This window comes from Oreochromis aureus, linkage group 14, assembly GCF_013358895.1.
Source record: "Oreochromis aureus strain Israel breed Guangdong linkage group 14, ZZ_aureus, whole genome shotgun sequence".
In the NCBI taxonomy this organism is placed as follows: domain Eukaryota; kingdom Metazoa; phylum Chordata; class Actinopteri; order Cichliformes; family Cichlidae; genus Oreochromis; species Oreochromis aureus.
The window spans coordinates 26712537-26740149 of NC_052955.1; the positions used below are offsets into that span (position 1 = coordinate 26712537).

The 27613-nt window shown below is 41.2% G+C and overlaps 1 protein-coding gene across 3 annotated transcripts in view; it reads left to right on the forward strand.

Moving 5' to 3' along the window:
* Window positions 1-27613, forward strand: part of lekr1 (leucine, glutamate and lysine rich 1) — an 87411-nt gene that overhangs the window by 55983 nt on the left and 3815 nt on the right. For 2 of the 3 annotated variants that reach the window (XM_039598089.1, XM_039598091.1), the window contains 6 exons: window positions 2168-2245; window positions 6381-6584; window positions 13217-13292; window positions 17171-17335; window positions 20881-21084; window positions 27429-27503. In XM_039598089.1, coding sequence (XP_039454023.1) covers window positions 2168-2245; window positions 6381-6584; window positions 13217-13292; window positions 17171-17335; window positions 20881-21084; window positions 27429-27503 — 802 coding nt within the window. The remainder of the gene's footprint in view (window positions 1-2167; window positions 2246-6380; window positions 6585-13216; window positions 13293-17170; window positions 17336-20880; window positions 21085-27428; window positions 27504-27613) is intronic. The other variant, XM_031752627.2, reaches the window with a different exon arrangement.

Here is a 27613-nt window from a genome sequence, read left to right on the forward strand (position 1 = left end):
GTGGTTACCTTGATTAAATCTTGCACAACCAGGAAGCTTTTTCACCTTGTTTTAAGTTCGTGCAGGGTTTACCGATAGTGACATAACTCGGTCCACTCAGTGGGAAAGACAATTAAGGGATTTTGTTGTTTTTATTCTGAACCCACCTCCCCTCCCCTGGAGGAACTTTCCTGGAACCCTCATGTTGTGATTGTAACCTGCTTCTGACACATCTACTGATAATATGTGATAATAGATTCTTCTGAGTCTGACTTTGTTTCCATGTGCACACTGTGTGCACCACACGCCTGTAGCCACAAATGTGCCCAAAATCCTCCAGCGCTCTCACGGAGCACTGTGCACTTGACTGCACTTTGAAGCCTGCAAAGTCACAAAGAAAACACCACCGACCACAGTTTTACTTTGTCTTACTCTCTCTCTCACTCTCTCAGTCATCCTTCTCTCCCTCAAAGGCCCTTTTCACCTCAGAGGAAAAAGAGAGGAAAAGGAGACCGGGAGATAAAGAATAGAAAGAACGGAAACAGCAGTTGAGAGTAAGATATTGTGAGATAGATATCATGAAGATATCATGTCATCTCTGACCTTGAAAACACAAAGGGAGGGAGAGAGAGAAAGAGGGACAAGAGGCAGGCATAGTGGTTTGTAAAGTATGAATTGTATTATGCTGTAGCTGAACAGAAAGAATGCAGGAGGCCTGTTCCAAATCATCGGTAGCTGCCCGGGAGGAAAAGAAGGTTAAAAAAAAAGAGCAAGCGAGAGAGAGAGAATGGGATGGAGATGTGTGTGTGTGATAAAAAGGTACAAAGAGAGGGAGGCTGATAACTGGAGCCAGACAGCTGCGAGTGTTACTCTCATTATGTGTCTGTATTTGTGCTTCTGTCTGTGACTAACGTTCGCATACTTTCACTGGCTGCTATCACATTCACATGTTACGTGTCACCCTGAACTCATCTCTCCGGCATGGATTTAATGTGGTTGTCCGGCATTAGCTGCCATTACTGTGTTGCCATTTTTGTATTTTTTATTTTATAGTTTGAGGCGTACACCTCAGGGGGAAAGCTGCCATTTTTGCAGGGTCAGAGCTGTTGGTCCCCAAGCATTTGCTTGACAAAGAATCACAAAGATCAGGCTAAAGCCACACTTTTAAAGCTTTGTTGAAATTACAGTTGGTTTAGGCCTGCGTATTCTTATTCAGGTGTTTGTGCGAAGCATTTAGACATATTTCATGTTGCTTTTAGAGCTGTTACTAAAAAGCAATCAAATCTTTCATGAAATGCAGATTACAGAAATTATAGTGTGAGGAGCCGCTCCGGCTGTGAATCCACTTTTGTTGAAATGTACAAATAATTCCAAAGTGTTTGTCAGGGGAAAAAAAACAAAATCTGTCTGACTGGAAGTGAAAACAGGCCGTCTCCCTCTGAGCTCAGACATGCAGGCCTTCTCAGTCTATATCCTCGTTGCGTGTGTTTGCAAGGTCACAGGGCTAGACGGCCGAAAACATACTGGCACGCACACATACGCACAAACACATTAACTGATCATGCCGCCAGAGAGGGGATTAGACTGAGAAGCCGGCAGGGTTAGGGGGGTTATGGGGGTTAGGGTAAAGTATGTGTGTGTCTGTGTATGTGCATGCACAGAAGGTGGGAGTATCACACACTGTCATGGCACGCACTATTAGAATTAAAACCGATTTACTTTCTCGAGAAGAGGCAGCAGCTGCCCATAGAACAAGAGGTGATCTAAAAAAACACCATCTAATTTTCTTTTACGATAGAATCTCAACAAAGCAACTCAATTTAGTTGCAAACTGACAGACAGCAGCACTTTTTCGAGCCCAAAGAGTTACAGTATGCTTGAACTTTTGCTGATCCCAGAGGGAGGATTCATTGTTAAGCTTGGCTTCTTCCACATGGAGATTCAAGTCAAGGAGTGCGCAGAATAGCAGCTGTATTGATTTGGCATCTTGCTCAAGTACTCTACAGTGACACTCGAGATTGTAAAAAACATACCCAGGGAATATGGATTTCCTCCTGGCTGAATGTGAACTGTGGGTATGGGAGTTAATGCTTGCTATATTAAATCTATGCTCATAAATTGGTCATAAATGTATTTACTCAACAAATGGTGGAAATGATCACCTGTGCCATGTGCTTTTTGTCTCCAGAGAGCAGAAGAGACGGAGTGAGGAGCAGCTGTCCCAGCTAGAAGACTCTGAGAGGGAGCACAGAGGAAAGCTCCTCAGGTCTGCTCCTCTTTCTGTTTCTCCACGCTCCGTGCCGATAAATTCTCAGTCACTCCAACTTTCCCACAATCCCAACTCTCATCCCACTCATTCTTCCCCAATTATTCTCTTCCTGTGCTCCATCTCCTTCCTCCCAAAGAGAGGTGGCTGTATAACTGTTGGCTCTTGGATCATTTGTGGAGATCTTAGGCTCCATAAAGTGCCGGCGACACAGCCAAAGCTCGTGTGAGGCTGGCACGACAGATGGAAGCACTTCTTAGTTGGCGTGGAATCACGTTTCACACACACACACAAACACATACTGTACTGTAGCTATGGCGAGGTAAAACGGTAGTCCGTCACACTAACACACGGGCAGACACATGTGTGTTACACTCACACAACCCACATGTGTATACCCACAAGGCCTCTCATCTTTCCATGCAGGCGATAAATGTAGGGTGTGTGTTTTTTTCACATGGTATTTGCTGGTATTCCCTTTCTAAGATGCTGGCAGCCTGATGCGTTCAATTACACCGTCGATTTATTTCCCCTCCCACACTGAAGCCTCTGATCTAACCCTCTGGCTCCTATACGGCTCAACATAAAGCGGCGCTCCGCTGCAGGAGGTGGAAGCTATTTTAGAAGGATGAGAGATTGAAGAAACATCCCCCCATACCTGAAAATGTAACAGGAGACAGCAATTTACTAAACTGCCCAAAAAATGGAAACCATAGGTGCCAAAAGACAATGTTTATCTGGTCAAAACACTTTGGCTTCTGCAGGGAAACCGATGAGTGCATGCTTTCTAACGCTGCAGGTACTGATTTTGAAATTGAACTTGAATCTGTGAATCTGTTCAGTTACGCTTGCTTCAAGTGGTTTGAAATAGGTTTATTTGAATGTCCCTGCAATTTCCTTTGATATGTTCCTTTAAAACAGATAAAGGCGAGAACAGACAAGAGAATCCATATCTTTCTGTGTTTGACACCACTTTAGAGCTCTGTTTCTCCTGTCAGCCCATCTGTTTCCTAAAAACACCTGATCCTGCTTGTCTGCCTCCTAATAAAGCATTGAGATCTATGACCAACGCAGATAATGCACCTGCCCGTTCATTATTTTTCTCCTGTGTGTTTTCATGAATGAACAGTCAAGTAAATTGCAATAATTTGGTACTCTGGACCAGAAATGGATACGGTAATCTGATTACTTTTTTCAAGTAACGAGTAAAGTACGGGATTACTGTTGCAAAGAAAATAATTAGATTACCGTTACTCTCCCGTAAGCACGCTGCGTTACTGCATTACTAAACCGTGATTTTATTTGTGAGAGTGTCTCATGATGTACGAGCGTGCGACGTCCGTGGCAGCAACTCACGTGTGTAGAACAACAATGGACAACAATCTGGAGTGTGGGAGCGAGGACGGCCATGCAGTGCTTAAAGCTTGAAAGTACTGACATTACTTTGAGTTTGATTCTGTAAAAGGTGACAAAAACATTAGTGTCTGCTTTACACTGCGTGCGGGAAGAAAACTTCTTTTTACAGCGAAAAATTTAACTTCAAATCTGAGCGAGCGGCGAGTACGCTGCCACGGGAATGTGAAATTCACAGAGAAACCCCCGGATCCCCCCACTGACATGACTGCTCCTGCTAAACAGGTGAAGATAGATTTAACAGCGACAGGACTTAGTGCTGTTAAATCTTTGATTTATTTTTTGCTGTGTTTTACTTGCATCTATTTGAAAGAGTGAGCGTAAACACAAAAAAGTATTTTATTTTATATGCTGGAGTATGCAGAAAATAGGTTTAAATGGTAAACAAATTTCTTCCAGTCAGAGAATGTTGCATATAATTTAATTTTTGCTTGATCCAATGCGCATAAAGTTAAAAGATTAAGACTAATAAAACAAGTTTTATAGAGAGACTTTTTCATTTGATTCTATTTTATATGATGGATTATGCAGAAAAAATAGAATTGGGCTGAAAGGTCTATTGCTTTATTACATATTCAGGTTGTGTCATGTTTTTAAAAAGTAATAAAGTAACTAATTACTTTTGAAAATAAGTAATCAGTAAAGTAACTGGATTACTTTCTTGAAGAAGTAATCAGTAATTACTAACTAATTACTATTTTCAAGTCACTTGACCAACACTGCTCGGGACAAACTTTTAGGAAACATAAAAACTTTGGGCATCATTTTCTAATTGGTGCATGGAAACGTTCTTACCCAACACAAAGGACAAGGAGGACGTGATCTGTCAGCCCCAAATAAACTCCTCATATGAAATTGAAGAAAATCCTGATTCTCCAGCACCCATAGCACAGTGCCAAGAAATTAGACTCTGAGTGATGACATCTGGCAATGATAGAAGTCCTTTGTAATAGAAGATAATAACATTTAAGATATGATAAGAGGTAATGGAATATGTGCGGTTGCAGTTATGTGGGCATTGCACCGGTCCATCGAGTTGAAGACAGATTTGAGTGTAAACGTGAAGCTCGTCGATCCACATCCCCACCCTCACCTATGGTCACGAGCCAAAGGAATGGGATCGTGGATACAAGTGGCGCAAATGAGCTTCCTCCATAGCGTGGCTGTGCTTTCCCTCAGCTGTAGTATTTATTTTCTTTACATTCCTGCTTTTGTAGTCACGAACAAAGTGTTTTAGACAGCTGTGTATAATGTCCAATGTGTATTGATTACTGTTATTATTAGTAGCAGTAGTAGTAGTAATAGGCTTAGACGTGTGTTTAAATTCCAGCTGGCTGGTATTTGTTCGTACGCACGGTCAGAGGAACGTATTACTTTGTTCCTAAAGTACGAACAAATTCATGGCCAAAAATATTGATAAATCATAGATTTGTGTATACACACTGTTAGTAAATGAGGCCCAATGAACTTTAAGCATCCCAGTTTTTTCTCACCAGTTGGATTCCTGACTTTTGGAAGTCTGATAAGGTTGGAGAATGAACGGTGTAGTGGAGATATCCTGTGGCACTGATTCAGACTTTGAGCACTATGGTCACCCCGGTGTGTCGGCCAGAACACCACTTAAGGCCAAATTGTCCCAGAGTAGGAAAGAAGAAGGGAGCTTGAGGTTCTGTTTGAGGCACTTTATTGTCACCACTCAATTTCTGGGGCTGTAAACACAGCGGGTGTACATACGTGTGTGTGTGTGGTTTTCTACAAAGGAAATAAACAAGGGAAATAATGATAAATAAAGAGAATAGACAAGTAAAACACTCAAATATAAACATGATACAACATAGTTGACATAATCACATATATAGAGATAAGACAATACAGTACACTTCAAACTGCTTACACTATGCAACTAAACAGCATTAGTGCGAGGTTAAGTTACCATGGGAACATAGGAACTACTTCCGGTAGTTGTACAAAATAAAAGCTTACCCATTATAATCAGCCGTAATGCTCTTATTGTGAAGGGTAAGCGGGAACGCGATCCTTCCGGTCAATCTACGATCGCTATTTTATTAATCCTCGTACCTAATTGTACACTACAAACTCCGCTACTTCAAAGTAAACAATCACAAGCATCACATACAACATACAGAGAAGGTCTGATAACACAGGAATGACGTTATGGACATACGAGAGACCGTACATGCGTCAACAAAGCTAAACCGGGGTAAGCTAACAACATAAATTAGCATATGAAATGAGGGTGAACTCACGCGTTGCATGCGTGGCCTACCGCTCCAACTATGGACTACATTAGCTCCTAAATGGTAAACATACTACAGTACTGACACAAACAAAGGCAAAATACAACACCGGTCAATACTCACTTGTCATTTACGCACACATAACATTCCCCAGGAATCAGTGCACCACCTCCAGACCAACACTGCTCATCCGACATTAAACTGCCCACCTTACTAACCGGATGATGTCACTAGAAGGTGGGCTGGCCCAAACTGACAGAAGAGTGAATATTAAATGAACTTATATAAACTTATAAACACCAATAAAACTATTCTATGAACTTTGGGGCCTTTTATACAAACGGCTTCTCTTTTATCTAACAGACTGTCCTTGGTGCTTACACAGACCAGTTGACCTGTCAGTACAGACTTGAAAAGCAAACCTTGCCATGTGTGCGTGCTCATCTTATGTGTCTTTTTCATAGGTTACAAGTGGAGCTGGAGGAGAAACATGAGAGGTGGTTGTCATGCCAACAGAGATGTGATGCCATGCAGAAGCAGCTGTTGTCTTGCAGTCAGAGAGAGGAGCAGATGAACCGGAAGTACTTTGCAGCTGCAGAGGAAGTGACACAACTAAGGAGAGCTCTGGAGAATACAGAGCAGGAAACAAGAGAGCTGAAGAAAGAAAGGTTATGACTGTGACTTCTGTTCTATTCTATTCTATTCTGTAGTTCATCATTTTGCAGCATTGGTGCAAATTTGATCTATAAAAGTGCTGCCAATGAAACAAACAGCAGTAATTCAATCTTATCAGAGTTTGTAACAGAGACACAGTGTGGAGAAAAAGCAACCAATTTTAGGAGTAACAGATACACAAAAAATTAAGACAAATGTGGGACAGGGGTGTGCCGTGGGATGGAGTCATGGGGCCCCATAGCTCGGGTGGTATACTGTAGCATTTTTCATCTTCACACCTATAAAGTTTCATGACTCACACAGACACAGATTCACAAGGTGAAAATGATATCACCCTCTCTGTGGCTGCTGGTGAAATGTCGTGAAACAAAAGCCCTTTATTTTTTTCTTGCTGCAGACAACTTAACCACCTCCACCGACCTAGAGCGACCCATGAAAGGACACGCTGTTCTCTGGTCTTTCTCACCCTTTTCACATTACAGACTTTTGCTACACATCTGCAGCATCTGTCTTATCACCACCCCTTCTGTGCTTCCACTTAGAGCGCTACCTGGGTCCAGCTTTATCCCCTGTTGACGCACACCCACAGGCACACATTCCTCTCTACAGTATGTGCTGCGCATTATCCCCTTCCAGCACTTTTATTGCCTGATTTGAGCAGAAACACTCGTCGTAGTTCTGTGTTCAGCGTCCTCTTTAGAGCAAGTATCATTCACCCAAACACACATGTATCCATCTATCCAACTCATTTATTTGATCTAACCTTCAAATCAATGCCTCGAAGGTAACTCGAGGTTCACCATCCAGCCCAAGGAGAGATTGACCATCTGATTGGTAGATAGCCTGCTGTACCACCTGAGCCACAGGCTGTGCTTGCTAGTTTACTAGTTTACTGTGTAATAATCCTTTGTCTGCTTGTAAGGATTCAAATCATCTTTAATATATAACACTTTTCTATTCTTACTGATTGCTCAGAGCTGTCTACACTACATGTATTAGTACAATAGAGGAACTATAGGTACTTTATTTATGCTTTATGGTATATGCAAAGCCATTTAGTGAGCATATGTGAAAAAGGACTAAAAACTAGATTGAAAGTAAAACTGGCAGCTGTGTAATAAAGACAGCCAAATTACTGCTACTACTCAGTCGCAGCAGCAAGGATAATTCACCCCCATTATCTCTATGTTAACTCGGAACGGCAGCTCTTTAAATAGCTGCCGATGAAAAGCAGTTGTGAAGTGACAGTGAAAGGGCAATCTTAGCAGCCGGCAGGCAAAATTTTCCCCAGGCCAGAGTAAGATTGAGGGGGTGGTGAAATTGCAGGGATGGACAAGAAGGTCAGTGCAGAGGGACGGTGAAGAGAGCAGAAGGAGGCAGGAAAAAAGAGAACAAATTATGGAGAAAGTGAGGATAGAAAGTAGGAAAGGAGAGCGAAAGAGAGAGGGAGGTAGGAGGCTAGGAGTGTTTCAGGGAGGAGGGATGGAGACCGTGACTGTGGTTTCGGTGGTTACTTCACACACTGTCTGGCTTTCGCATGCACACAGCATGGGTCACAGGGGCCGCACACAATCTACACACTCACTCATACACTCACACACACACACGAAACTTGACAGCGTGCCCTTGATTCAGTCTAACTGACACAAAGTTTAAAACAGAGAGACGGAGCGGAGAGGAAAAGTGGAGGGAGAAGGAGGAAAGAGAAAGTGGCAGAAAGCGGGTTCAGAGTGAAAGATTTAAAAGTCAAGAGAGGTCAGGAGTATCCGTGTGCTTCCTCATCCATAAATGGGTGAGGGCTTGTTTCAAGTGGTTTCAAGCTGCAGAGTTTTCGTGACAAATATGAACTCGAGAGCAAACTCTTTCTAGCCCCACAGAGAAGCGGTTTTAACGCCTCTGGCTTTTCTTATATAGGCTAATAAAAGAATAGAGGAGATTTATTTCAACCACACATCTAAGATATCGCCTTCATCTGTGTTTACCCTTCTCTCTCGCTGTCGTTTTTTTTTTTTTTCTTTTAAGCTCGTCTCTTGGTGTACTCTTGATCTTCTGACTGTTTTCTTGGGTGGAAAGTATTATATCATCCTTGTCTGGTTCTTGACTTTTATTATGGCTCTCCCTCCTTTTTTTTTATTAACAGTTCATAAATTGCTATTGCTGTAAATTTATGTCAAATTTTTCTTTACAAGGCAGCCCATTTGTGCTTTGAAAGCTTGAAAGCTTTGAAAGTGTGTGTGAGTGTGGGAAGATTCTCGCCTTTGAAATCTTCATCATCTTTCTAGGTGGAGAGTGGTGTCCCTGAGGATGTATTATGTCAGCAAAGATTCGTGTTAGCTGTTGATCCGCTTTGTTTATTCACAAACGTGCAAAAAAAAGGAAAAAAAAAGTGAAAATTGCCTTTGTGATGTGCGGACAATTTAATTTCTTTGTCTGTGTGTGTGCACACAGATTTTATCAGCAGAAGTAGGCAAATAGAGTGTGCCTTTTGATGAGGCAGCACCCACTGCACACAGCCGCTCACACACACATGCACACACACACACACACACACACACACACACACACACACACACACACACACACACACACACACTCTCTGCACATAAACACATTTGCCTGTCCTTAAAAGCAGCCTGGCGTGTGAGTGAATGAGAGAGTGTTCCCGGATTTTCCCATCATTCCTCCCTGTAATCCCCCCAGACCTCCTTCTGAGGGCTGAACTTGCACGCTCACGCATCCCAGGGGGTCACACATGCCAACACACACACACATATACACACACATACACACACACACACACACACACTCACTGCAAATTTAAAAGGTCTGATACACTGCATAGCTGCGGGGGTCTACTTATTTGATAATCAGAGGGGAATTATATCTGACAGTGAAACACATGCACACGCTGCTGAAAACACTCACATAAAGACATACACAAATATTGTATGCATCAGCAGTTTCTTACATATTAAGTCTTCAGCTTCATGAAACTGTCAGATCCTCACTTGGATGGTTCTTCTTCTTCCTTACCAGCTGAACTGAAAAACATCTGCAGGCGCTGTGGTTTAGAAAACACACATACTCAGAACAGGCAAAAAAAAGTCCTGTTCTCAATATACAGAGTATGCAATGAAACATACTTCTCTAAACCAATCCTTGCTTCTCAGTCAGTTATCAGTCAGCGAACATTTAAACTGATACCAGGAATATGCTTTGATTAGATTAACAGTATTTAAGCTGTTTGAAATATGACTGCCTTGTCACCACTGCCCAGAGCGCTGCAGCGACGCTGAAACGACCAACTGATGGATCATTTGCTAAAATATAACTTAATCTGCAGTTGGGTTCCTAATTTATTGGACAAACACACAGTTTTTCTCTCTGTTCAATTAAGATGTGACTGAATGCTGACCTTTAGCATTTTTATGCACACTCCTTAAAAATAATTGAAGTCTAGGACCAATTTTCATCACCAAATGCTGTGTTTCCTACCTTGAGATGCTCTTCTAGACTTTTACTGCAGCAACCTTCAGTGGCTGCTCTCTTAATTCAGTTTTGCATTTAATAACTGAAAAGCTGCTATTCAGGGGAGATCAGGTGACTGACTCGGCCATTGGCCTGTCTTTGCCTAGAGAAACTCTTGGGTTGCTTTTGCAGCATGATTTGAGTCATTATTCATTTATACCGCCAAGTGCTGCCCAGTCACTTTTTGCAGCATTTGGCTGAACCTTCACACTTCCTTCTGCTCTTTCTATCAGCACTCATATCATCAATAAACACTGGTGACCTGGTTCAGACTCTTTTAGATGTTTGGTAAAGTCTAATCTGACCTTTTTGTTATTGAGTGTAATCAGTGGTTTGCACCTTGTAAATTTCTCTTTCCTGTAAACTCTGACAGTGACATTCCTGCCTCCTTGTGCATCGTATTGACTTTGCTAGAAGTTGTGAAGTTGTTTTTCTTAGTCATGGAAATAATTTTGTCATCATCCACTTTAGTCTTCTGGTCTTTTTAGGCCTTTTGGTGATGCTGAGCTGCTCAGAGAATTCATTCTTTCTAAAAAATGAACCTGATTGTTGTTTTTTCCTGTCTGACAGGTTTATTTTGTTTTTTCAGCCTAATGATAGCCTCCCTCACTTGCACTGACATCTCTTTGGGTCTCGGTGAAATGCTCTAAAATACTAATTCAACACTTTGAATTATCTAAAGATATTTTATCTGCATCATTCGTCATGAAATACCAAGGCCATGAAACTGTGTCAGATGTCCAGTTACTTTTGACCCTTCGACAGTGGGGCACTGTGTATAAAAGATGACTGTAATTCCTAAACACTCTGAGCATTTTTGTAAACCACACTTCAGTCATACTCCTTATTGTTTGATTTAATATCCACTGTGGCGGTGTACAGAGGCAAAACTCTGTTTTTGTCCAACAAATAATGGACCTGACTGTAATGAGCTCTCGCCATTGCTTCGACAACAAAGGCTTTCTTGTTCTTCACACTCAAACAGGCACAACTATTGATCGAAGATTTATATGATTACATTTATGTAATTATTGACCCAAACCAAGAGGCTGTTGAGCTCTGGGTTCGTTTTAGGAAAGAGGGTGTTGTATGTGGATTACAAATATCATATATCTTATGCTTAACATTTGTGGCTTTACGCAGTTCAGTTCAATAAGGAGAAATCATTAGAAGGAACTGAACATGATTTATTGATATACAGAATTCAGTTGTGCTGTTTGGCGATTACACTCCGATGGCCCTTCACAGCAGAATGAAATCCCCAACACACACACACCCAAGAGTCTGCATCTATTTTTATGCTTCATTGTGTGTGTGCGTGTGTGTGTGTGTGTGTGTGTGTGTGTGTGTGTGTGTGTGTGTGTGTGTGTGTGTGTGTGTGTGTGTGTGGTGAGTAGGCTGATGCGATTAGCCAGACCCAGTGGAGTGAATAATATTGTGTCTGGCCCGAACAGGAAGAGATGGAATATAGCTGTTGCTCTTTATTATTATACTGTAGTTCGTCTACTCCACAATCAGATACGCACAGAGTCATCTGTGTGCGTGCTTCTACACACAGCCATCGTACAGGACTTTTCTTTGCCCGCTGATGCCGCTTACATGCATGAGACACTTTGTTAATCTTTGTTACGCATGTATGAGTTCTCATGCCACTTTGTGTGTGTGTGTGTTTGAGTGTGTGTGAATGTGCGACAGCATGCTTGATGTTATTGATATGATTTATGTTTTATGCCATTTTGACCAGTGTTTTGAATTTTCATGCATTTTTGATCATTCTGTGTTATTTTTGAGTTCTCTTGTATCCTATGGTTCCTAGGTTATTCTGGTCAGTATGGTTTTTAGATTTCCCCTCGTGTCTCCCTCTGTGTATCTGTGAGTTCTTGTGCCTCATTTCCCCTTGTGTTTTATTCCATGTGTCCCCAGCCTGTCATGTCTGTGCTCTCCCTCCTGCTCCTCCGTGTTCTCTCTCCCCCTCCAGCCTGCATCTCAGTGTACTTCCTGTTTTACTTTGATAGTCTCCCGTCAGTGTAGGTCATGTTGTGTTTGGTCCTGCCCTGTCTAGTTATGATTATTGGTGTCAGCTGCGTTCCTTGTGTGCTCCCACGTCCCTCGTTATCTTTCTGTGTACTTATGTCCACGTCTCTCTCAGTCCTTTGTCGCGTCCTCCCTCTTGGCTGTGTTTCCTTGTGTGCCTCCCCGTGTGATTAGTTTAGGATTTTCCCAGTTTAGTTTTGTACCGTTTTGCCTTTTTTCCCAGCAACAAAGCTGTGTTTTTGAGTTCACGTCCCGCTCCTGTGAGTTTTGCATACGGGTCCTCACCTGCCTGCACACAGCCAGTTCATGACAATTCAATATTCATATTTCTCTACAGGATCACTGCTTTTTGTTTGGTATTAGTTTCTAAGCCTTAATGTTGCTCCGGGTTCTCTCAGAGAGCCTTTTCTACAAATTACTCCGTATAAACATTTGCAAAAAAAAGAAGGAAAAAAAAAGAAAGAGGCGAGCTCAGCTTGTCTCACCGTGGCCTTGAATTTATGCTCCTTCACATCTTATCAGGCAAACCAGCTGCTCAAGTGACATATAATATTTGGACACAAGATCAACAAATCAATGAGGTTTACCCTTTCTAGCCTTCTCCGCTTTATCTCCCACACTTCCTTTCTTTCTTTCTTTCTTAGACTTCACACAGACAGTTTTTGAGCTTTTATGTCTGTAGCATGTCTGTGGTATGTGGGCTGTAGATGGTTTATGTGTGTATTTTGTTTTTTCATTTACACAGTGGGCAGGGGGAATCTTTGTTAAAGTCAAAAGCAGCCAGGGACTGTGAGTGCATTATTTGGTCTCAGACAGTTGGTCAAATTTTTGTCACTACAGTCTGGTTTTACAAACAGATGGCTGCTATTTCTGCTGTATCGAGTAAGGAAGGGAGTTATCTTGTCCTAAGGCTTCAGATGATATGTTTGTCTCCCCCACAGTGGATCCTTGTTTAATGTTGCCATATTTACATAAAAGGGAGAAAAATTGTATCACATGTGCAGTTGATCATTTTTATTGCAAGGCAGGATATTTTTAATGAGTGAACTGTGCGTGTTTGCAGGGATGTTATGCTAGAATCTCATGGCAGAGCCCTGAATATGATGAAGGAAGGCTTCACTCAGCAGCTGGCCACAAAGGTAAGTCTTTATCAGTATGAACAATAATCCTTTAAATACTGATACACAGCAATAAAGAATATGTTCAGCAGGTATGCACTAAGCCAGTTTTTGGGGGGTTTTTTAAGCAGATTTTTACTTATTCCACCATTTATTTTCCAAAAATGGCCCATTTGTCTCCTTTCAAATGCTTGCACTGCACAGCGCCCTGAGCAGCCTGGCATCTTAAGATCATTTTGACACGGTCAAGCATTGACATGAACACGGTGCAGCTGAATTATGTGGAAGAAAGATTAATACCAGTCCCGTAAAATAAACACCATCCTAGACGCATTGTCAGCAGCGGATGACTAGCGGTGTAATTTGTACAATGCATTGTTTTAATTTTGTATGATGAAATGAGTGCATCAGTTTACCGATGTCAGACATTTAGTTCCCGAGTGCTGAAGTAAACAGACGTTTAGGAGAGCGTCCAAGCTGTTGTCACAGTTCAGAGGAGTCTAATAGGGAGAATCCTGACTCACACAATGTGGACAACATTACGAGACACCAGGACCACCAGTCTGTTTAACACCAGATAAATTGAACACACAAACACGCACGCACGCAAAACCAATGTGCCTTTTATTAGTCAAACAGTGCACTGTGTGCCTGTCTGGCGGCAAAAGTCACTGAGGTTTAGCTGTGTGTCACAACAAAGAGGGCATTTCACTAGAAAAAAGGAGGAAATTAAGCTGCCTTCTGTCTCGTTTCTTTCTTTTTTGCTTATGCTGATTAATGTTTATATGAGAAAAAACGGATCCACAGTTAACTGCGCTGCAACTTTGCTCGAGAGCCATCACAAGCAAAATATTTGTGGACAAGAATTCAAAGAAGCATGTTTGACTTGACGTATACACATCTCCATCACTACCTCAGGTCTTCTACACCCTTAAAACACATTTAACCCCAGAAATCGCATCACAGAAATCTTAGTCTTGAAGAAATCTGCCTGCAGCAATCAGAGAGAAACAATATGACAGAACTGACTAAACAGGTTGCCTTACTCTAAAGTTATATTAAAAGCGATTTATAATGCTGCTGAAGTGTTCTCTCTGTTCAGTCCATAAAGACTCCGCCCTCCCGTCAGCCATTTCTGTCGTTAGAGCCATCTGTCTGTCTGTCAGAGGCACATCTGTTAAGGAGCTGAACGGAGAGTGCACGGACAATCTGTTTTCGCTAGGCTGACTAACAGCAGAAAATTACTTGACAAAAATAGTTTTCACGTAGGCTCGGCAGGAAGAAATCAGCGTTGTTGTTATGTATTGATTAACCGATCTTACAGCAAAGGCCTGCGGTGAAACCAGAAAGCTTGTAAAGTTGGAGGTTGCCTTTGGAGAGCCTTGTTCAGTCATTACAGAGCATGTTAAAAAGGTGTTTATTCAGAAAACCACTCAAGATAGACAATTGGCAATTGACTGGCAAGCAGTTTCAAGGCAAGGTGAGGCCTGTTCCCTGGTTATTTTATGAAAAATAAAGCAGGTATAATATCTATACTTGACTCAAAGTGCTACATTTTTTTATAGCTTTTTAGCTGAAAAACACAATAAACCCTGTCAGAGAGAGGAAAAGCTTTAGAAGGGACTAAATCAACAATCTGGCTCATTCTTAAAATGAATTAATGCACTGAGCAGCTCAGCAACATCAAGAAGGTCAGAAAGACCACATGACTAAAGTGCATGATGACAGAATTATTTCCGTTATTAAGAACAGCTGCGAACCAAATCAAGAACACACTTAAAAGAGGTAGTAGTGTCATTGCCACCGTCTACAATCAAGAGACACCCTGTGCATGAAAATACAGCGAGTTTACAGCAAGGTTCAAACCACTGGTTAGACTTAAGAGCAAGAGGGCCAGATTAGACTTCACTAGAAAACATCTGAAAGAGCCTGCACAGCTCTGGAAAACATTCTTTGTACCGATGAAACCAAGATGAAGTCGAACAACAAAGAATGGAGAAGAAGAAAAACATCGTATCATCTGTCAAACATGATGGAGTCATGTTATGTGCGCCTGCCATTGGAACTGGGTCACTAGTGGTTATTGATAATGCGAGTGCTAATAAAAGAAGCAGGGTAATTTCTGAAGTATACAGGGCCATACTCTCCACTCAGATTCAGCCAAATGCTGCAAAACTGACAGACAGTGCTTCACAGTACAAGTAATATGATGACTCAAAGCATACTGCAAAAACAACCCAAGAGTTTCTCAACATAAGGAAATGGGTTCTGATCTTAACCCATCACAGCGTGGCTTTTAAGTTACTCGAGGTGGCTGCAATACAGTCCTGACATCAGGACACAGTTAATTTTGAACCCTTGAACATGGGAGCCCGTGTATAAAAATGTCTTGATAAATTAATAAAGTCTTAATGCTAATTCCCAAACCCCTAGAATTAAAGCTAAAAGCCTCCTCTTCAGTCATATAATTTGACTTTAATCTACTGTGGTGTACAAACCACCAGCTGTATCTAGGCTGTCCTAAGCATTGTACTCCTAAGCCTCAACAAGTGCCGGGCACAAATATAACACTGGAACACACACACCACAAATACACATAGATGTGAAGACATTGACACATACTTTATTTGGACTAAAATACTTACAAACACACACAAACACACACACACACATCCATATGGGTTATTGTTCATTCTGGGCTTCCTGATTTTGCATGAATTTATACCCATGAAAAGGAAGCGGCCACTCTGGTGCGCTTTTTAAATACAAACGACAGCTGTGTACATACACACACACATACACTCGCTCACAAAAGGATATACACATACAAACCATCCATGCTCTTCACACGTACATTCAGCTAGCAAAGAGGAAGTGGTGTTTTCTCATTTCATCCAACACACGCAATCTTAGTCTCTCATACAGTTCAACAAACCAAAACCATAATATGCATGCACGCACAAGGTCAAATACACACATTTTCACACGCCAATCTGCCCCTTTTTTTTTCTCTCTGACACCCACAGCCACTATTTTTCTTGCACTTGAAGGCAAAAATGCACACAGACACATGCACCAGATAAACACATACAAAATCACAATGGTCCCAGTCCCTGGCGCTGGTGCACACTTTGTCTGATCTCTTTGCTGGTGGAAAGAAAACAAGGTGGCCTTGGCCAAGCCGGGCTAAAAATATGTCGCATGCAACTTTGGCCCCCGCTCTCAAAGCTGGTGTTTTATGTCCCAACAGTTCTTTTTTGGACTGCAACAGCATTGTGACAAGGCCAGTCACACTGCTATCATTGTAACACACTCTAACAAAGCGTTCCTCTCACATAGTGTGAAAGGAGTTAGGACATTGTTTCTGTTTTGAGCTTGCATCACCACTGAACTGCAACACAGCGTGGAACAATACAGCGTTTGTCAAAGTGTTTTATAAGATATTAGAAATTTAGTAGTAAAGAGGCAAATGAGAATGAAGGGAAACCACAGAGGAATTAAACACAACTTTGTGTGGGGTTTGCTGGCCAGACATCTTGATGTTGTATAAATATTTTTTACCCAGCTGTTTGATAACACCACTTTTATTATTTTCTTTCTGTCTCGAGCTTTTTCTTTCTTTTTCTTTTTTTCTTTTTTTTTGCACTAACAAAGCTGACAAAGCCTTGCGTGACGTTCCTCCTTCCTGTTTATATGATGAAGAACGCCACACTTGGTCTGAATCAGAGACCGGCCTGAGGATGTTCTTTGTCTCAATGACAAAGTCTCTTTCTGTTTGAATTAGCTTTGCTGTTGTGCAAGTGCAGTGCTCTTGTCATTATTGTATGCAAGAATAAACATATGTAAGCTGGTCTTGTGTAAATGTTGTTTTTTTTGTGTGTTTGCCTTTAATTCTGTAGCTGTCTGCTGCCCTAGAAGAGCAAAGATCCCAGAGTTCATTGCACCTGAGGGAGCAGATGGAGAAGCTTCGCAGGGAGATGGACCTAGAGCTGACAGTGGACAGGGAGAAGAGCCAGTTCCTGCTTCTACAGTGTCAGCGAGACAGGTCCCAGCTTCAGCAGAAGGTGCATAGGTGTTAGGTGAACATGAGTGTTGTACACATCAAATTCCATTACATAAATAGGAGCAAAATGCATGCAGTTCTTAAAGCCTTTGTTCACAATATCAAGCTTTTGTGGTTGTCCTTTTCAATTTTGTCCCCCTTTATATCTCATCTTTCATTCACTGTATTATGAGAAAGAAATCTGAACAGATGGCAAGCAGACAGATTATTCTGAAGTTGCAGATAAGAGGACAGAGCATGTGCTTCGCCGAGTACATCCATCGTTCTTGTGTTCTCTTTTGTAATTTGCCATCTGTCAACTTTTTCCTTTCTCTTTTGGCCATTTTACTTCCCTGTGTGTCTGTCTTTCTTTGTTTTCTCACTGCGACTTTGTGGCCTCTAGAAATGTAAGACCAGGATCTGCTTGCACCAGCTTTTTGTAAAACTTTCAGTTTCTGGGTAAAGTTCTTCCTGAGTTCTTTGTGAGTAGTAACTCTTTTCAAAGTAGGGAATTTAGTACTCACTATGCTTCAAATTCAAGTTTTCACAGGACTTGGTAGCTTGTAGAACAAATTTTAGCAATAATAACTTGAAGTGATCTGTATGACTTCATCAGTCTCTCACGTCATTGTGGAGGAATTTTGGCCCAGTCTTCTTTTCAGTTCATTGAGGTTTGCTGGCATTTGTTTATACACGGCTCTCTTAAGGTCCCGCCACAGCATTTCAGTCAGGCTGAGGCCTGAACTTTGACTGGGCCATTGCAACACCTTGATTATTTTCTTTTTCAGTCATCCTGTTGCAGAGTTGCTGCTGTCCATGGGATCATTGTCCTGTTTATGACCCAGTTTCAGCCAAACTTTAGCTCAGACAGACAGCCCCACATTTGACTCTAGAATACTTTGGTATACAGAGGAGTTTGTGATTGACTAAGACTGGGGACCAGTTCCTGTGGTTGCAAACTAAGCACAAGTCATCACGTCTCCACTACTCTTCTTGATAGTTGATATGAGGTGTTTCTGCTGATATGTTCGCTCTGTGTTTGTTTTTCTCCAAACGAGGTGCTGTGCATTATGGCCAAACATCTCCACTTTGGTCTCATCTGTCCAAAGGACATTGTTGACATTCGAGTCTTGAGATTTTTTTGGATGAACTTTGTAAAAGTAAGCGGTGGTGCCATGCTCTTTTTAGAGAGAAAAGGCTTTCTCCTGGCAATACTTCCAAACAGGCCATGCTTCTTCATTTGTTCAAGTGCATTTGATTATTGGCACCTGGCTGTTACTTTCCCTCTTAGGTCCCAGTCACTCAAGCCTACAAACCGGTTGGTGAGCCCTGGGGCTCTCCATTCACTGAGAAATAATGTGTATTACCTAACCAGTCAGCAAGTGGTTGTTGGAAGTCGCTGACTTTGACGTGGTGAAAACGTCCTTGCAGCTGCTTTGGTCACTAGCAGATTATCCGCTGACTTGTCTGCAAACACACGCCAACTACTTACCCTAGCAGTAGTTAAACTTGAAGAAGTGTGACACAAACCAGAAACAGAGAAACTTTGCCTTTAAAGTAAAAGGTGTGCCTTTTGAAAATTGTTGTTTGCAGATTTAAGGCACAACTTTTACTTTGAAAGTGAATGACCACTTGGTCAGTAGTTGGCGAGTATTAACAGACACTCTCCCGCGCAAACTTTGGGCGAGTGCAGTAAGCTGCTGGTAATTGCAAGAATGTTTTCAGTGCAGTGGTATTTACCTCTTTGCAACCAATTTTACCTAGTGACTGCCAGGAACGTCCAACAACCACTCATCAGCTTGTCACTGACTGATCTCTAGGCCTTTGTGGATGAGGCTTTTGCAATTGATTTCACAGCAACTGCTGGCAAACACTTACAAACAATCTGAGAATATGGTTTTTGTTTACCAAGGTCTCTAGGCCTGTGTGACTCAGGCTGTAAATCATATGAAAAGAATTAAGGGTATACTTCGTTTTTCACACAGTGCTTCTGAATTTTGTCTTATTTTTGTAAATAAATACCGATGTGGTGTAATAGATCATGTATTGTTGTGTTGTTGTCTGAGGTTGTATTTAAATTTACCTCATTTTAAGGACCCGATAGGGTTAGAACTGAAAGATGGTGTACTTTCTTTTTGACATGACCTTAATTGACTGCAGAAATTTCAAGAAAATATTTGCAGACATTTGACATTAATTAGTAATTAATTCTTAATCTAGTCAAGTTATAGTAACAATGTGACTAAACTAATGTTTCAAAATAGTGGTAACTTTTTTCTAGTGTGGGCTGAAAAGAAGCAAATTAACCACTAAATTTGGGAACTTGTAGAAGTTCCTCTAGCTGTTTATGAGGCTTGCATAACAATAAGGAGTAAAAATAAAGTTGCTTAAACCATTTCTGTATTGGGACTGTATCAGTTCCTTAATAGTTTGTAGGACGTCTTCATTGAATAGCTCTCTTCAGTTCATGCCACAGCTTGCATGTCAGTTTCATGCAAGTCTCAGTTAGTCTTTTGAAAACATGAGTTTTCTTCTTTCTGACGTTGATTTACTTTTGTGATGGTTGTTATAGGCGATGGACTGCAGAACACTCACCTGTTGTGTTACGTCACCCTTTTTGTTCCTTCCTGGTGGCCCTCTATTAATACCATCTGTACCACGCCGAACAGTGAAATTTATGGAGATGGATGTACTGCTTGTCCACATATTTTAGAAAAAGTAACAAAAATGCAATTCCAACGTCTATGTAGCATTGGACATAGTCAAAACATATCCAACAGTGTGGGCTGCAGCTCCTGTGAGTCAATCACAAGTAGGAACCAGGTTTGTCTGAATTGTTGATAAGTTGTTTTTAGACCAAGAAGACAGTGTACAATGTTAAACTGTATTACAGAATGTATAGGGCACACTGAAGAAGTGTAAATCCACCTCTTCATTAATTTAAAAAACCCAATTTTTCCATATAAAGCTTGACATCTTACTATTAATGTTGGAAAGGAAAGATTCTGTTGATTTTCTGTGCCAGATTTTAAATCCAGATGTTGGATATGTGATAACAGTAGATCATGACGTGCGGGTTAGCAGGCTTCCCACACCCAAAAATATATATCCACCCACATTTAAACTGCTGATGGTAGGAGACAACAATAAAAGAGAAAGCAAAACACAAACCAGTGTCAAGATCACAAATTTGACAAGCAGTGAATATGCCCAGTGTAGTAAAATGCTAAATTCCCCCCTCAAGCCCTTCAGCTCCTACTGTGTCTGTCACTGCTAATTCCCTTCCTGCCCACTTCCGGAACAAAGTCTAGACGAGGTCAAAGAAAACATGTTGTCCCCAGTATATGAAGCAGAAACCCTTGAAGCTTTTGCATTTTTATGTCACCTCGATTTCCCCGTAATCCCTGAAAGACATTTTAATGAGTGCGTTTGAAATCCACAAAATGCCAGACAGCATCATTTAAACAGACCCACATCTCAAAACCCTCCTGTCCTGCTTAAACACTCTTTTGTTTACTAGAAGTAACTGTTTTTTATTCATGGATTAAAACATGTCTTCTTTTGCAGTTGGAAAAGAGTGAAATGAAACTGCGGGAACTGCAAGAGGTACTGCAGCAAGAGAGGAGGAGCAGGGAGGACGAGAGGAGAACCCAATGTGAGGAGAGGAGGAGAAAAGAGGAGGAGATACACCGACAGGCGATGGCGAATCTGGTCCAGGCTAAAGCAGCGATAAAGCTGATGACTGAGAAGAATGCTGAACTACAAGAAGAGGTGTGTGCATGGTTTGTCTCACCATGGATGGAGCCGTGGAAGGTTTCTCAGTTGTTTGGTCTTCAGGTGAATGTAAAACAAAAAGTGTGCATTTGCGAACAAAGACATTTGCCTTAGCTTCACATGTTCGTGTGCAATCCCTATTCACATAGGGCCGGATCACATTAATTAAGCGCATATTTACATTCGCTTGATCACAGCCAGAGGCAGTGAGTGAGAAAGTTTAAGATGAAGAGAGAGCGAGAGACGCGAGAGACAGACAGAGTTCATATTTGCTTTGGCAGCAGAGCGCGCAGTGATGGATTTTTGTGCCAGTACGCTTCAAAATGGAGTCGAATTAAATTGCGAAGCAGCACATAAAGAGATGGAAGCAGCGCAAAGAGGAAGCAGGATGGGGCGTGCATATAAAAAGTTCAAATGGAGGAATGAATAAAAGAAGGCCACTGTGTGTGCATGTGTTTGAGGGAGTGAATGAAAGATAGCGCGGGAGCAAACTTTATGAACAAGAACAAAGACGGGACAGGAAGGAGCGCTTCCTGTAGTGATGAGCTTGACTTTGCCAAACATTCTGTGTGTATGTGTGTGTGTGTTGACACATGGGGGCCATTCTTGAGAGGAGCAGCATGTGTGTGTGTGCTTGTTTATTCTGCGACTTTATTTTTTATATGTTTTTGGTAGCTTTTGTATGCGTGTGTTATTCTTTCTGTCTGTAAACACCATAGCTGAGAGTTTTGAATGAATTCTGATGAAACTTTGTGGGGGTGGGGTCCTGTTAACAGTCCACTAAAATTTGGCTTGAATCCACCAAGGTCTTCAAGGTCAACTTCATGATTTACTGGTCAAAACTGACAAAAAGCCACACTGCCTCAATAACATTGATTCTTACAGTGTGGCCTGTATTGTCATAGATAGTAATGTATACAGATTTAAAATATTTGATATCTGACCTCCAAGGTTCATAGATCGATCTGATGGTCAAAGTGATAATAAAGCCATATAGAGATTTTTAAAATTATGTTTCTTGACCTCTGACCTCTTCTTCAAGATCAAATAAGGTCAAACTTTCTTACTTTTAAAAATCTGCTGCCTTCTTTTGTATTGGCAACATTTAGGAAATGACACTGTTACATGGGTATTCTAAATATCACATTATAGCTGACCTCTGACCTCAATTTTACACTCCAGAAATATACTGCAGTGTAATATTATATAACAAGCTCATGTTATTCATCTCTAGTTATTTACAAATCAATGCTTATTATCCATTACCTACTCCTACATGACGTATGTGTAATCAAAGTAAACATCTATCATGCGGCCCTTATCTGATTTTTAATCCGCAACAAACTTCTTAAAGTAAGTTTGAAAAGAACAAAGAAAACAAAATGAATCCATAATATGTTATTCTTCCCTTAAAAGTAAATGCTGCCCAGAGATTTAGCTGCCTTGGTTAAAGTTTGTGCTCTCAGAGTGCTTTTTTTAATATTGCTTTGGCAATATGCTTTTTGGAAATGTAGTTTCAGAAGCCTGTAATTAAAGTGTGTACCAGGTATGTAAGAACTTTTAAATCATTCGTGGTGAGCCGGCCAGAGTTAAAATCCAAAACCCTAAAGTTTTATTTCAGACAAAGGTCATACACACAGAGTCCAAACAAACGGTGTAAAAGTAAGCGGTGAAGAAGCCAAGCAGGAACACAGGGAAGCCTTTGAAAGTTAAAAAAAGAAAACGAAAAAGGGAATACAATCTGGGAAATGCCTGGAAAGCTGTGCTGTGTAAAGTACAAGTTCTGGCAACTGTAAAGTGAACAGTGGTTTGTGTATATACTGAAGAGACTGATGGCTAATTGAACACAGGCAGCATGTAAAAAGCAGAAATATCGAGCAAAGGGCAGAAGTAAACCAACAGACGAATACAATTCTCCAAATTAAAATGGAACAACCAAAAAAAGAAACAGAAACGGGGAATTTTCTGTCCTTTCACATTACTAGAAGTAATTAGAGCCACAGTTAGTATTTACATTTAGGTCCATATATATTTGAACTTAACTGAACATAGTTTAGTGAAATATATTCCAATTATAGTTATATATTGGACATGGACATAATTTGTGGACTCCCAGCTTTCCTTTGACCGTATCCACATTTAAATTAGATCAAGGGTTTAGGAGTTTCAGCTCCTTAACATGTGTCGCCCTCTTTTTAAAGGGACCAGAAGGTAATTGATTCAAAGGCTATTTCATAGGCAGGTGTGGGCAATTCCTTCATTGTATCACTATCAGTTAAGCAGATAAAAGACCTGGAGTTGATTTGAGGTGTTGTGCTTTCATCTGGAAGATTTTGCTTTGAACAGACAACATGCAGTCAAAGGAGCTGAAAGCTATCCTTAAGCTGCAAAAACAGAAAAAAAACAATCTGAGAAATTGCTACAACATCAGGAGTGGCAAAACCTACAATTTGGTACATCCTGAGAAAGAAAGAACGCACTGGTGAACTCAGCAATGCAAAAAAGACCTGGACATCCACAGAAGACAACAGTGATGGCTGATCATCAATCATTTCCATGGTGACGAGAAACCTCTTTATAACAGCCAGCCAGGTGAACAACACTCTCCAGGAGATAGGCGTATCGATATCCAAGTTTACTATGAAGAGAAGACTGAATGAAAGTTAATATAGAGGATTCACTGCAATGTGCAAGCCATCCATGAGCCTCAAGACTAGAAAGGCTAGATCGGTCTTTGAACTTTCAACCTCTATCAGAATGATGGTAAGAAAAAAGTATGGAGAAGGCGTGGAACAGCTCATGATCCAAAGCGTACCACATCATCTGTAAAACCACGGAGGCAGTCTGATGACTTGAGCATGCATGGCTGCCAGTGGCACTGGGACACTAGTGTTTATTGATGATGTGACACAGGACAGAAGCAGCTGAATGAATTCGGAGGTGTTCAGAGTCATACTGTCTGCTCAAGTCCAGCTAAATGCAGTCAGATTGGACAGTGTTTCATAATACAGATGGACAATGACCCAAAATATACACCCAAAGCAACCCAGGAGTTTATTAAAGCAAAGAGCTTGTATTCTTGTATGGCCAAGTCAGTCACCTGATCTTAACCCAACTGAGCATGCATTTCCCTTGTTGAAGACTAAACTTTGGACAGACAGACCCACAAACAAACAGCAACTGAAAGCAGTTGCAGTAAAGGCCTGGCAGAGCATTAAAAAGGAGGAAACCCGGCATCTGGTGATGTCCATGAGTTCAAGACTTCAGGCTGTCATTGCCGGCAATGGGTTTTCAACCAAGTATTAGAAATAAATATTTCATTTTCACTTATTTAATTTGTCCAATTAATTTACTTCCCCTGAAATAAAGGTATTGTATTAAAAAATGCTTTAGTTTCTCAAAGTTTTATGCAATCCTTTTGTTCAACTCACTGAATTAAAGCTGAAAGTCTGCCACTCCAGCTGCATCTGAGTTGTTTCATTTAAAATTCATTGTAATGTACAAAACCAAAATTATTTTAAAAAGTCTCTGTCCAAGGTAAGTCCAGCTTTAAATGTTTAATCTTCAGTTGAAACACATTGTAAAGACATCCCACTATATGAGCTGCAATAGTTTAAGCAACAGTGAAATAATAAATTATGAAGAAAAAGTGTTTTAGGATCATTTATGTTGCATTTTTATTTGAACTGTTTACTGTACACAGCCACATAAAAGCATCACAGGCTGTTAAAAATCTTTGTGTGTATTTTTTAAGTTGTTTCTGTTAAAAGAAATGTTCAGTTTGAACTTCAAAGTAAAAGCAAGACTCACAGAAGACTCATCAGACGAGACCCATCCATCCCTAATCTACAAAGGTCGTTAAAGTCAAGTCATCTTCTTCTCATCACTGCTTAATCACCTTGGTTTCCTCTGCATGAATGTCTCATTCATGCAGCAGAGCTTTGTATCGCTACAATCTGTCAGCCCTCTAACGACCCTCCCCCTTTTCTGTCCGCCCACCGTCTCATCAGCGGCCTCCCGTTCGGAGCGCCTGTCCAAATAGGTTAAGCCAATTCAAGGTGTCCTGATGCCAATTTCACAGCTGACATGCTCTTTTAATGTCATTCATGGACCTTCAGCACAGCGGCTTCTCCCCCCATCACCACCACCACCCCGTCTTTCTGTTCTTTGTCATCATATCTGACTGTGCTGTGACTGTAGTTAGAGAAGATCAGTCAGTATAACCCTTCTAGATCATCTTTCTTATTCAAATGCGAGCTTTCACCGCCCTTTCCTCTATAAAAAATGGTCGCTGGGTTTTGATTATGAACTTATGTCATTATGCCATTTCGTTGGCATCTTCCTTGACCTCTCACCAGCAGTCACGTCAGGTCCAGAATCTGATGAACTAAGCCTGTCAATTGTCGATTCAGCTTTCTTATTAAAGCAGTTTATTGAGGTTCAGCAAAAAAAAAGTCTTCTTTATCTGCAGGGTCAGCAGACAAAGAAGCAAAAGCCACAAACATATGCATCAACAGCAGAAAAATCAGACAAAGAGGGACTAACTTTGGTTCTTGTGGTTCTCTAGTGTATTCTGGAGGTGAGTTTGGCAGATTAACAGGGAGAATACATGCTCATAATTCATTAGTACAGCCATGATTCGGTTTTTCATTTCTAAGGACATACTGGCCTGAAGAAGAAGGAGATGAAGAAGAAGAAAAGCAAAATGATTTTAGTGTGGCATCCATAATTACCTGAACCACAAAGTCTACAAGTTTGTTAGAAGTTACATTTTTATTTTTATTAAGCGTTACATTGCATCACATGCTTTTATTTATTCTATTTATTCTATTTCTGTTTCTGTTGCTCTGCACAGACCTCTTCCTGAAAGAGGCGGGTGCAGCTGCAGCTCCAGTTTGATTTAAAGTTGCAGATGCTGAAACCGAGCTCAAAACTGTGCAGGCCTGGAAGAAATAATGAGCTGTGTGTTATTTTAAGCTGAAACATACACACTCTGGGGACATGTGGTACTTGCATTAACTGGTTAAAAAGGGGTATAATGTGGAGCCTTTAGTAACTGTAAAAAAGTGGTATACAAACAATAGCATTGCAGATGCTGTGGCCTCTTTAGCGTGTCACTCTGTGGCTGGAGCAGTATGGAGATCAAGCCGGCAATAACTGCATAATGTTCTCCCATTCGGCTTGAATCTCTCCCCTCTCGCTGCTTTGCTTTGTTTCTTTCTTTCTTGCCCGTCCCCCGAACTCTGTCTCTATTCCTTTATGTTGTCTGTCTCTGTCTCAATCACTCTCAGGCCCTGCCTGGACCCTCCTTGTCTCCCTCCCCCTCCTGTCTGTCTGTGGCTTTGTTGCAGCTGACCAGGACAAGAGGGAAAGGTCACACTGTGTCTGGGGGATCAAATGGCTAACCTTTAACCCCCCCACTAACCACTGAAGTCACACAACAGAGAGAACACACACCACATGCAACGTTGCGTGTGCAAACATGCACTCCACAGTAGATCTGCATCACTACATACAGTATGTATATGCTGATGAGGGTCTTAAACTGTATTTTATGTGCATTGAGTGTGTGTGTGTTGCCAGTGGAATGTGGTTTACTGTGTAAGATTAAAAGCAGGGGCTCTGTAAGTTCGCGTGTGACTTCTTTCTAATAGCCCTGTAATCCTTCTCTCACTAGGAGCCCCTAATGATTGCAGCTAGACTGGCATGCATGACATCACACACACGCACACACGCACATTTACATGATCTAACACATGCCTGCATATAAACATACAGGATGGAGACTCACATACACACACTGAGGAAGTGGCCCAACGTGTGCAAACTGTTTCACACACACACACTCTCACAATAATAGCGTGAGGTGCGACACAGCACACAAAGCTGGAAAAGTGTGTCACAGGCATCTGTTAACACGTGTACATATGCTGACAATTATAGACACGCACACAGATAATTATATATAAAATATGAATGTGAAAAGCGGGTATAAACGCATTTACTGTATGTCCTCCATAATGGGCCTGTCTGAGAAGCAGATGTGGATGTACACCCTGGGGCCAGAGCAGTATTTACACACAGAGACAATCTCACAGTCACATTCTCAAGTCAAGAAGTGCGTTTACACACACACGCACGCACACTTTAAAAACACACGCAAACTTCACATTAAAGCAGTTTTTTGGCATGTTTTTAAAAATGATGGCTTTGTGAGTGTTTGATGTATAGTGTGGCTAGTGAGAATATTAAAGGCTTAAAATTTACATCCGATGCTTACTCGGACAAATCTGAACGCAACATATTTCATTTTATTTTGGATTAAATTCATTCATCTTCAGGGTGCTGTCGCGAAATCGATCAAATGCAGAGCAGAGAAACAAACCACGGAGGCCCCAGAAACGTGCAATCAAACGGTGAGTTTATTAGCACAGGAGAAGAAATATCAGCATATGTCTTCTAACAAAAATACACTGGATGGTGGTTTGATAGCACTGAGGATCACGCCCCCACCACGTCAATTACA